Source organism: Phaethon aethereus (assembly GCF_964289735.1).
Source record: "Phaethon aethereus genome assembly, chromosome: 12".
Taxonomy (NCBI): domain Eukaryota; kingdom Metazoa; phylum Chordata; class Aves; order Phaethontiformes; family Phaethontidae; genus Phaethon; species Phaethon aethereus.
Genome location: NC_138588.1, coordinates 17,771,505 through 17,784,307, shown reverse-complemented (window position 1 = coordinate 17,784,307; position 12,803 = coordinate 17,771,505). Strand labels below are relative to the sequence as shown.

General features: G+C 36.4%; 1 protein-coding gene across 2 annotated transcripts in view; it reads left to right on the top strand.

Annotated features, from left to right (window-relative positions):
- OTUD7A (OTU deubiquitinase 7A) overlaps nt 1-12,803 on the top strand; it is a gene marked incomplete at both ends in the record, with an annotated part of 55,590 nt that overhangs the window by 25,966 nt on the left and 16,821 nt on the right. For both annotated transcript variants that reach the window (XM_082005289.1, XM_082005288.1), the window contains 3 exons: nt 6,276-6,377; nt 7,892-8,019; nt 9,098-9,210. In XM_082005289.1, coding sequence (XP_081861415.1) covers nt 6,276-6,377; nt 7,892-8,019; nt 9,098-9,210 — 343 coding nt within the window. The remainder of the gene's footprint in view (nt 1-6,275; nt 6,378-7,891; nt 8,020-9,097; nt 9,211-12,803) is intronic.

Here is a 12,803-nt window from a genome sequence, read left to right as displayed (position 1 = left end):
ACTACTATTACATCTACTTGTGAAAGAGTGTTCAGGTTCCATCCTACCTGTATAGAAACTCAGAGCAAAATTCCCGGGCATGCTGTGTGAGATTGTAAAGGAAAGGCCCAGATAAAGGCAGTATGATGTACTCGCTCTCTGCTGCTGCATTGTGTCCTCTATGCTTTCTGTGATCACTTCCTGAATATATCTCTTGGAAGATAGAATTCACCACATTCATGAAAGCATTTTGGGGTTTTGTGCATCTTATAAACTCAGCTGTTCATTATTGCTTGAATTGGAATGAGGTCAGCTTGTAAGTAATGGGCGGACTGATCTCTGAGTGCTCTTGCAGCAATCAGTGTGGTTCTTCGATAGAGGACGGCTCAGAGAGTGATAAATGAAATCTGTGTGAAAGGAATTTCATGATTCTAAATATTTTGCTGTGGCAAGTTGGTTTTCATTATATAAACGTGTTCCCCTGTGTGTCATTAATGTGTAGGCTGACAGAGATATTATGAAATCTTCTGCTGAGTTCTGATGAATTAAAAAACCATACTATAGGCAGAAGAATTGCTAGTGTAAAACAGTGTTTTTAATGAAAAGTTGTTTCTATTGTAGTGTTGAAATATAGTTAAGTACAAAAATTAAAAGTAGACTGTATGAACCTTCAAGAACATTGCTTTCCTACACTTTTCTTTCTGTGCTTAGGTTTGTGCTTTCTATTAAGCACTTTTATACAGCTATAGGCAAAATAAACAGTTGTATGTTGTTAAGCCTGGGTTTCACATCCCCAGAAGCAAATCCACTAAAATTCTGGAAATGTTTTACTTCAAACTTTTAAAAATTAAGCTTTGTTAAAGAAAAATCGATGTCTTTTCAGATTGTAGAAACATTTTCTTATCCCAGAATTTTTAAAACAGGTTTTCACATGGTATATGCAGGTTGCTGGGATAGCAACAGTTATAAGTACAAGAGAACTGTAATTTCCTGATTTCCAAGCTTTGAAATGCATGTTAGTATAATTCAGTTCTAATATGAAAGACAAATATTGTATCACAGAGTAGGACAAAATGCAATAATGTTATAGAAAACCGTCTGTCTCAGATTATGAAAGAAACAAAGAAAACCAGTAATACTGGATCTGCAGTTACCTGCAGATACCTGAACTCAGTATCAGTTATCTGCAGCCAGTTAGGCCTTGTCATATATTTCTGTGCCACCTTACTTTATGATCTTTGATTTGCATTCCGGTCAGTAGCTTCTGTGACAGTCTGTGTTGCTTATGCATCAGGCTAAAAGAGAAGTATTTACTTGATTGCTCAGTTTTACTTATTTCTACATGCACAGCTCAACATTACATTTCAAGGACATTACTAAATATGAATAGCCTTGTAGATTCTACTGCGAAGCTGATTTCATCATCTAGACTAAGAGTGAGAGCTCCTACAAGAAGGTCCTTTGTGTGAAGTACAGACAATGTATTGGTAAATGCTTCATTTATTCACTCATTTAAAAAAGTAAGCAGTCATTGAATGATTAATATAAGCCCATGTAGAAAATCTGTTTCTGTAATTTTCTTCATGTCAATACTTGCAAGTACACATTTATTGTATGAAAGGACTAAAAATAAAAACAAACAAACAAACAAATCCTCCTGGCTAGTCATGTAAGAAACACGTAAAGCATAGAAGTAGCTCTGCTGCAATCTGGATTTGAGGTTCCTGCACCCATTGCTAATTGACTACTCTGAGTGCGCTGAGTAATCCTCTGTTGACTTAGCCAGTCAGTCCTGTGCACACCCCAGAGCAGTTATTGCTGTTGGATTCCAGAGGGGAGTTGGTGAGTGTTTAGGGTGTAGCACTGCTTTTGAGAATATATGGGGTGTCCAGAATTAGACTTGCTTTGGGAATTGAAAATGTTATTTTGTGACTTGCTCGTCTTGGGGAACGGATGACAGGTGGATTTCTGGAAATACGATGTGCTACAGAAATGAAAGAAAGGCTGGTTTTAGCCTAGTTTCTTAGGGAAACTGAGCTTGTGTCAGCAAGCTGTCTCTTAAGATTGTACCACTGTTTATTTTTTAAAATTAACTCTGCCATTTTCAAACATACTTGTGAGTAAGCTCTTACAAGTTTCATAAAAACAAGCAGCTAGCTTATTTTCGTATTTCTGTAGAAGAAAATGTTGCAATGTCAAGATTGTTTATTAAATGCTACAGAATCCAAATGGAAGGACCTCCAGAATGCCCAACCACAAATAAAAGAAAAGTCATCAGAAGTCTCATCTTGAGCCACATGTATGACAAGCACAGGAAGCCAGACATTGAGTCCCACTGTGCACAGATCAACTTGTTTTCCCCAGTGAGATGTCTTCTCATCAATGTTTTTAAGGAGTTGGCCTAAGACCGGTTTACTGAGCTTTATGAAAGAGTACTGTTAATAGTGCAGTGAAATGCGTTAAAAGACCATCGTGCTCAATCTGAGGTAAAATTGTACAAGCTGTGACATGACACCACACTTTTTCTCATTTTTAACCATCCTTGGTATTCTCTTAATATGTATTCCATTTTTTCTGTAAGAATTATGACCTACTTTTGATACAATAAATGCACAGTGGCGTTGCAGGCAAGAAACTGACTGTTTGCCTTGGAGGCAGTGATGCGCAATCTAGCTTTGCAGTGAAACTTTAACTATGCTCAATCACAGAGAGCTCGAGAGCGGGGCTCATCCTTTGTAGCATCTCCTTTTCCCCTGTCAAGGGAGAGTTATATTACATTGCTGTTTATTAAGTCCTTGTAACTTTTTGGTGGTTAATTCTACCAGAAGAATCCCAAGTCTGCAAAGCCATTTAGTTTATTAGTAGCTTAAAACAGAAAAAAGAAAATATGGACTGGAGAAAATGAAGAGGGAGCAAAGGATTTGTGCAGAGTTTCTACAAAGGTTCTTTAGTGTCAGGTAACCTCAAGTCTGGTTTGAATTTGGTTGGATTGTATGTGTACCACCAACCCTCGGCATGTTTGGGCAATGAATACTTTATAACGGACCTTAGTAAGCTGGAGGGCAGCTCTGTAGAAGCATCTTTATGGGATAGTCATAAGCTAGAATAATTTCCGTAGCGTATTTTTTTTCTTCTCGTTTATACTGTTAACGGAGTTTTGGATAGAGGACACCATGCTGAATGCTTTCTTACCTTCTGTAGTAACAGTGCATACGAAATTGGGAGCTGATATCGAAAGCCAAGCCTGGCCTCTGTTAATAGTCAAAATGCATTCTCTGTTCTCTGCTGCCTTCTTTTTGAGCCATTCAGGTCATATAACCATCTAGAATCCTCTTTGGCAATTTCCTTTTGTAAGTCCTGCAGCAAGAAACAATACACCTGTGTCTTGTAATACAATATGGAGGCTTATGAAAATAGCACTTAAACCTTTCTAGTGTCTATTAATAATACTCCAACATCATGAATATTGTTAGGTAATACCCATGTTTAAAAATATTTATTTCCTTTTCCTCAAATACTGACTTTTTCAACCTAACATTTACGTAAGGCCAGCTTATGTTCATGCCTACAGTTGCAGTGGATTTAAATAAGGTAGCTTTTGATGTTTGCATCTTGTTCTGGGAGTCATCAGATAGTAAATTTTAAAGTAGTGATATTGTCTGCTTTCAGACAAGCTTGCAAAACTTTCTCTGAGATTCAGCTTACCTTCTTTGCATGGAATACAAGATAGATACGGTTCTGTATCAGAATGGCTGATTCTTGTTGGACCCTGCAAATAAGGCAGCAGGGGGAGCCATTATATATGCTTTGTGTTACGTGAAGTCTGATGCGCACTATGGAGTGCAGGACTACGATAATATCGGAATACAGAAATAGCTGGCAATTTTCAGCCACGGGGGATACTAGATTCTGTTAACATTTCTTCTGAGTTGTATTATGCAAAGAAAGGGCAATATTGTGTGCTTGTGTCTGCCTCTCTGATTGTACGTTGCTAGAGCATAGACCTGGATAAGAATTTTAAACTTGATCTAAAATGAAGATCAAATTTTAATGTACTAGCATATGGCTCTATTAATTTTCAGAGTGTTTTTGCTGTAAAACAACAGATCAATTTCTTGAAATTGTGTTTTTTACTATTAAATAGATTTTGTGAGAAAGTAAGAAGCAAGATCAAGTAGGAGACCAACAGAGGGAGGGAGAGTGAGAAATGGGCCTAGTTTGTCCATAAATACTGTCTTATCATTATCAAAGCAGACAGAAATAAGCCTGACACAGAACTGTTTTCATTTAAGCTCCTCTTTCCTGTTGTTTCCCTAACGGGATCCACTATAACCACTAGCTTTGAAAAATGAAAATGCACCACTTTTTTTGTCATAATCCAGTGCATTTCTGCTAATTTTTTAGTCAGCTGTAAGCTTTGTGATGTTAACTAAGCCCACAAACATTTTTTGCATAATCTACTTGAAAGCAGATAACTTTCATAGAAACCTACTGTTAGTCAAAAGATTCATAAACACCAGACTCTGGCATTTATTACCAATCTGCAAAGCAATACCAGTCATTGTTTCCTTAAGTCCTAAAGTCTGTCTGGTTTAGGTCTTGTAACTGTGCTTTAAGCAGCACCTTCGTATAACTCATTACTGAATATGATAACACTAAAACATTCTGCAAAAAACAGGTGGCAAGTTGTTATTTCACAGCCCACAGACACAGGAGTTGCTAAAAATGATAGCTTGTTATTTCAGATTTCTCTTTCCCGAAGGCTGTCCAATAACGCTGTAAGCTTCTTTAATGCATATTTAATTTAGAACTCAATAAGCCTAGTCTGAGATGTTGGGCATTTACAAACTAGCTGCTAAAAATCACATGAGGATTACCAAAATGTGCTTAGTTATTGGTCTGCTATGCATCTTTACCTTTACAGTATAGTAATTCTCAACCCATACTAAGTGAAATGTAATGAAATAGTTCTTAGTACCTGGTATAATTAACTGGGGGCACATGTTAAAATACTGTTATACTATTTTTTTGCACAATATGTATTACCTGCCATTACGAATAACCTTCAGTATAATTTTGTAATAAAAACCTATTAATGGAGAAAATTTTTTTTCATTGCTTGAAGTTATTTCTGTTTTGGGGATTTAACCTTAAATTGCCAGACTGAGTGTACAAATATATAGCTACTATTTCCTCTCAGCTTGCAAGTAGAGGAATTGGAGGAGAAAAAGTCTGCAGAAGAGGACAAAGAAAGAAATGGAGTCACCACAGGCTGCCTATTGCGTTATTCATTCAATTACTCAATTGTGCATTACCCACACACTTACCATAAGTCTTGGGAAATACACCAGCTCTACTCATAGTTATTAATTATCTGCTCTTCCTTGTCCCCAGAGCTGTTATACAATCAGTCATATTCTCTTTCTTTATATTAAAAATGTTCACATGACCATTTAACCAAGAGTTAACATTCCAGGAAGCTACGACACGGCAACCTGTGTGCCAGGATTATGTACTTCACGTGTTGGCTTTGGCACTGATACTCTTCATGGCTTTATTTGCTTCATCTAGATACTTCAAATATCTGTTCTCTTGTCAGTCTTTGTCATAATCCATCTCTGGTTTATAATCTGTACAGCATGCTTCATGTAGCAGTGATGGATAAGCGGTTCTCTAAATGTTCTCAGAGAGAAAAGCCATACGCTTTCCTACACCTTGGGCTATGCATTTGATCTCATTTTAATTCTCTGGTAGTGTAGCCGTTGATTTTAGTAGGTCTAATCATGACTTACACTATGGTAAACAAGAGGAGAATCAGCTGTTGAAATAATCCATCTGATTGATACAGTAGCACTTTCGTTAATAAACTTACCTAACAGCAATATATCTTGATTAACACATATGTATTACCTTTTTCTTTTGAGACTTTATTACTGTAACATAATCTGTCATCTGTGTATGGGAGGCCAATGTTGATTATGTCTGGGAACTGATACCAAGACTCATGATGGTCCTTTGAAATCCATCCCTGAATGCAGCATATGAGAATGGGAGATACAAATTAATTAAAGGTGCACTCTTCGTATTCAAAATACATTTAGGAATTGTTAAAGTTTGTCTGCCTCTTCTTGCTAATCTTTTCCATTTTCACTTCTGACATTACATTTCAGGTTTTTTGGCAGAAAGGATGTTCATTATCAACCTTCAACATTATACATCGTTGCTGTATGCCTGCACGCAGTACGTATCCTGTTTTAGTATCCACTCCACCATTTTAATAGATGCTGTCTTTTCAGGACGACTGAATTGGTGGTCCACAGTGTGTACAAGCTGCAAACGTCTTCTTCCCTTGGCTACAACAGGTGATGGAAACTGCCTTTTACATGCTGCATCTTTAGGTAAGGGAAAGTCTGTACATGAAACCTTCTGCCAAAAATATTTACCACTTTTCTCTATCCCCAGCAAAAGCTCAGAAACACAGCGGATGCAAAGACTTTTCTTAAAAGCCTGGTTCTGGAGCAATATATTCTTCAAATTTCACCTAAGTATTGTTTGCTTTAGGCATGCTTGAGAGAGGAAGGTAAAAATTTTACATTGTTATAAAAGAAGCTTTATTGGAACAGTATCAAAAACCATGTATCATAAACACCAGTGGTTTGCGTTTTCCTTACAGAGCCCAACCCAACAGCTCTGGAACAGGCAAATTCCAGGTGCCTCTGCAGGATTGTGGGCAAGAAATTGCATTCATTCTCTGGCTTTTGTTCAACAGTTCTCTTGCTGTCTTCAAGAATGCAACCAACATCTAGCTATTCTCTCTGTTGGTTCCCTGTAGAGTTTAAGTACCTGGGAAACAGAGTTTAGCTGAATTAAAATAATTTCCAATTGATTAATTAATCAATACAAGGTCTTTGAAGCCTTTTTTCAAATCAAATAACTAGAAACCTGTGAAGCTGGAAGTCTTTGATATGCCTTCTATATCCTAACCTATTATAAGGAAACTGATTTTTTTGTTGCAGTTACTAAAATATTCCACCACAAGGTGACTTTTTAAAAAACACTGGGATTTTTAATATTTTTGAAGAGACTTTTCTTTTTGAAAGAAGTAGTAAGAAAAGAGTTCTTGCTTTTTCCCAGGATCCTTTATCTTTGTCCACTTAATTTTGAATTAGGAGGAATAGTATATTATTTACAGCAAATTTTTGGAGTATTTTGACTTGCAATGTCTTAAATAAACATATTCAATGCCAGCAGCTGACCATATGGTAGTTGAAACGTAGTTGTCTATGGGCACATGTCTTGGTGAGAGCTCTGCTCTCTTTTATTGTAGGTTACTATTCTCAGCTACATGAAGAAGTTTTATTATCTTAAAATGAGCTTGAAAGCCTGTGGCTGGTTGTATTTTTAGCCTTCCAAACATCTTGAATGCTCATCTATTTGGATGTTGAAGCCAAGGGAAATTTACCATCATGCTGTGTAAGAGCTGGAGGCCTTTGGGTGTCGGTATCATCTGCGATTCACAAAAGTGCCTGCAGTTGTCATTAGCATTCTCGTGTGTGCAAGCTCTGTTGGTGACTACAGCTAAAACCAACCTGTGCATTGAATATTCCATCACTTGCAGCAAAGTTGAAGTTGCCTGCAAGCAAACACTGAAACAACTCAAATCCTTAGTCATTCCTTAATCAACGTTTAAACTTTGTTAGAATTCCCTCTTCTTGTTCATTAGCTTATCTATATTGACTGTTTCTTTAGGAAATCTTAAAAATAATGAGTGAATTATTTGCCAAGGAGGACCTTAAATAATGTATAAGCTATGCTTCTTATGCTAATAGAGCAATATTAATTGTATTAGTACTTACTATTTCTGTTTCACTGTAGCTTCTTTAAAACTAAATGTCATCTTGTGCTACTTCAGGGATGTGGGGATTTCATGACCGGGACCTTGTTTTACGTAAAGCACTCTATACTATGATGAGAAGTGGAGCTGAAAGGGAAGCACTGAAAAGAAGATGGAGATGGCAACAGACCCAGCAGAATAAAGAGGTCTGTATGGCCTAAAGACAGTCTTGTTAATATCATTTATGGTCAAAAGCATTCTTCTGAAGTTTGATGTGAAAGTTTTAATTGCTGTCAAATTCCTTGTGCTTCCATTTTGCATGGGGAAGGAGATACTTGTATTCAGAATTTTTGCATGGGAATGCAAATGTATTTGTACCTTGGTGGACATAAATATGCACAGTTTTGTGCCTACAAAGGTCTAAAATGAGTTTGGAACCTGTAGAAAATTTTGGGCTGCAAAGCTATCACAAGCATTATAAAATGAGTGGATGAAATCCACCAAAGCAGGAAAACCCCATTTAGGAAAGATTACCCAGAATGGTGAATTAGGATTCTTAGAGCTGTGACCAAATATCGAGTGGATGTTTCTTAAGTAAAATCATCTGTAGATTTGGTTTGACTGTTGACTAAAAGCTGTACTTCAGCATGTATTATTTTCTGAAGGTGTCTGTGCCTAAACAGTGGCTAGAAAAGCTGATTTCAGGAGTAATCCTGAATGCAATCAAGTGAATATGCTTAAATGTTTGTGACTTACTTGTAATCTGCTTTTTGTTGGCAGTAGTCAGTCAGAATATGGCTGAGCCATGACTGACTCAGCTACTTCAGGCTACCTGGAAGCACAGGGCGCAGGAGCACTTATATATCCTTTCTGCTCTTGAACAGAGGGAGAAAGCATCACCTGTCTGCCAAGGAAGGCATTCATAGTAGTTCCATATATTGGGGAAGAAGGCAAACCTCCGGAAATAGGCAGTAAAGCATGCTAACTGTGTTTGCAAGGAATTCAAATGTGTAGGAATAACTGGATTTCCAATGGTGGAGCACTGTCTTAGCAGCAGCAGACCCATACCTAGAAATGTAATCCAGTATACAGTTAGTGATTGAGATCTTTTTAAATAAGTTCATTTTCCTTGACCTGAATAGAAATGTTGAACCATTAATGGTCCAAGATAGTAAACTGTATTGTGTATGAAACTCCAAATAAGTTAGTCCTAAATACTGCTGCAGGATTCTGTTCACGTTTCGTACCAGCATAATCTTAAAGGTATTTCATTCTCTCCCATAGTCAGGTTTAGTGTATACAGAAGACGAATGGGAACGGGAGTGGAACGAACTGCTTAAACTGGCATCAAGTGAGCCTCGTACACATTTCAGCAAAAATGGAGGCACTGGTGGTGGGTAAGTTTAGAGTATGACAAAAACTTTTTTTAGTTTTTGTTCTCAGTAGGAAAACAATGCAGCACAAAGGAATGAAGATGTTTACAGGACCATCAAACTGCCTTTTCAACTGGTTGCAAATTTTTTTGCGTGGTAGAATATAATTATGTAAACATGCCATTACAATATTTAGCATTAAGTTTCCTTGAACAGTTACCACACCAACTTGAGATTACTTTGCATCTAAAAGAATCGGGATTTCATAAATCCTAATTTCTTTGTTTCTGGAACAAGCATATTGGCGGTAGCGTTTAGCTTCAGGGAGATGAGTGCCTTGTCTCACTGAAGATATATAGCTTTTCATTTGAGGAATACTTAGCAGAAAGATAGCTACTGCTCAGATATTTTCACTAAAACACAGAATGACAGAATAACATCACATCTTCTAATAGCGTTCTAGAAGTAGTTTGTCCCTGGATATCACCTTTTCTGTGCTTTAGCACAGCTTTAATGCCATCTTGTCCTAGTCATACATTTATTTCAGTCCTTTTTTGCTTTGTAGTTCAAACAGAAAATCTTCAGAGAGATCTTTTTTGAGGGCAAGTCACCAAGTAACTCTTCATATTTTCTACTTTTAAAATGCTGTTAAGCCTAAATGATAGAGAGGGGGGGAAGTAATATTTTTGGTATTAAAGCTCAAGATTAAATAATTGGATGCAGTGTCTTTTAAAATAGAAAGTAGAATATTGAGTTATACTTTGTAGTCTCGTGAAGCCCTTCTGAAAATCAATATGCTACTTCAATCTTTGAACAGCTATAAAAAACTCTAACTAAAAATTACAATAATTAATATTGCACTGGTAGGAACAGTTTCCCTTTCTTTGACTAGTCAAGTTTTTATTAAACCCATGTAACATAAATAGTGCTCTCAAATGCAAGAATTATTTAAAGATTGTAGGGGTGTTTATTTCAAATTAAACTGATTCACTGTCATCCTAGTAAAGTTTGATATTGCTGGAAGGTTCTGCATAGAGTAAGTCTGTATTTCTAAGAACCACATCAGATTCTTTTCTTACCTAATTTCCTATCTGTTTATCTAGATTGATTCCATAAGAGAGTGGCTGATTGCAGCTACTTTGATTACACTCTGCAAAGTTGCAATGTTTGCCAGTTACTGCCCGGTGCTAACAGACAAGCAAGGAAAGAGTGTGTTTTCTTGAAGACCCACTTAGTATGTGTGTTTAATCTTTGTTTAATACTCAATTAGTAGCATTTTAGTCAATTAGCCTGTTATAAACAGTACCATAAAATTTGATGGTCGCAGGGAAAAAACCAGTACTGTTTACTTCACTGCCAGCATGCATTTAGTTTATGCATTTAGTTTAGATTTTTAGAAGCTGTTGGAAAGAATGGATAAAAACACATTTGTGAAAAGGTTTAGGATGAAATAGTACCTACAAGCTTTAAATATGTCTGATGCGCATATAGAATCTGCTTTAAATAGCTGGTATGATAAACCATCCCTCACTTTCAGTGCAGTTTTTCCCAAAGTATAGGATTATTGACCAGCCTTAAGAATGCAGTAGCTTTAGTTTTTGTGTCTAGTGTTTATCACTAAAAATATTGTGGGTTTTTATTTGTATAATATTTGTGTAAACAAGTAGTGTTTGTTTACTCAGTGCATGTTTTTCTCTAGCTACTGTTTCCCCTGCAGAAAATTGTACGTGGTGATAAGTAAATTGGCAAATAGGGCATACAACACAATGAAAGTAATAAAATCTTTAGAAAATATTCTCTGGGCTTTGAGAATATTATTTGAGAATATTATTATATGTTCCTTTTAACCCTGTGATGTCAAAGATAGGTAATTCTACTAATGCAGGAAGCCATTGTTATGAAAATTGTCAGCCATAATGTGTCTCATTTTTTTCTATCTTGAGGATAAAAAAATAGATTGGTTTTCATTTTACTCTCTAGTTTGTTTCCTATGTTTGTAGATATTTTCCTGTTGACACACTTTAGTCTTCTAATGCTGTTCAATCCACATTTCTGTTAAATTTGGCCATTCATCACCAATTTTCTCTGGCCTTGCCCTCTGTTTCATTCTGTACGTCTCACCTATATGAGTTTCAGTATCTACCAGTCACAGGTGTCCTCAAATGTTGCATTTGCCAGTCAGTCAACCATCTTGACCTTTAGTTCCCAGATACTTAAACAGGGAGTATCACTATTATATAAAAAATTAATTTAAATTGTTTTTAATGTTCTCATTGTGGTTTGCATTTATATTTTGCAAATCAAAACAAACTAAGGATAAAGAGAAAACAGTTAAGTTTTCCTCTAAAATAGTGAAAGAGGAATCAGGCAAGAAACCTAGCCTATAAAACATGTGAATATGAATTCTCCTTACAATCATTTCAAAGACAGAATGAATGTGACAGAATGAATTATATTCTCAGTTCAATGTACCCATGTTCAAAATAGAGTCCTTGAGAAGGAAAAGGAATATCAAAATAGTATTTTTGAGCTGGGGTATATTACATTCTCTAGTTAGGTACTGTATTAAGAAAGCTTGCAAATTAGTCTTTGAATTGCAGATGAGGCATTCTCCTTTGGTGTCAGATTAGCTAAAGCATCAGAAGTTATATCAGCTTCAAAAGAATTCAGTGACAAGCCTAAATCTGGAATTATGCTGCCTCGTTGACCTTCAAGTTCTTTTAGTTACTTAGTCACTTTTTCAGAGTGAACTACATGCAAAGGAGATCAGCAATTGTCGCTAAATCTCCAAAGATTTCTTCTCTGAGAGCACTCTCATTCTGAGGCTTGGAAGTTGGGCGGGGGGGGGGGGGGAGATAAAGGGAACACAGAAAAACCTGGTTCTTGAGTTCTTGTTTCCAACATATAAAATCCTTCAAGCACTAAAGCTGACCAAACTAATTATGAAGCAGATTTTTGTTTAGAAACAAATTTGCACATCTTCCCATAAATGTAAAAAATAAATTTCAGGTTAACATAATTGTTAATTTGTCTCAGGGGAGGTGAACTGAAGCAATTGATTGCTTTCAAAAAAGGAAAATGTCTGTACCCTCTGTTTTTGTTTAAGAACCTAACTATTGCAATCCTGCTAAAGAGAAAATTGCAACCCATTCCTTCGCTTTGCAGACTACTATCAGTCAGAGATTTCAAAGCCTGTTCTAGTGCTAGATTGATTATGCCTGTTGTTAATCACTTCTTGAAAACCTGGTAGAGCTGAAAGCTAGATGTCATGTTGTGTTGTGGTGTGAGGTAATACAGATTTTGAAAGTGGATGGTATTCTTATTTAGTATTAACTGTCACCTTCTAGCTAGCTGTCTCATATGCTATTGGCACTATCTTCTTAATAAAGTCAAGTGATTTTAAACGGGGAAAGAGGGAGAGAATATTGCTGTCATCTTCCCGTGTATCATTAGAGTTTTATTTAAGGCAGAAAACCAGAACATTTAAACAGGAAGTACCTCTCATGCATTTAATCTCTGAACATTCAGCTTTGGTTAGGCTTCATTCTTCATAAAAAAGCTACTGCGTCCATCAAAGACCCTCATCTTGCAGAGAATTTAGTTTAGATCATTTGACA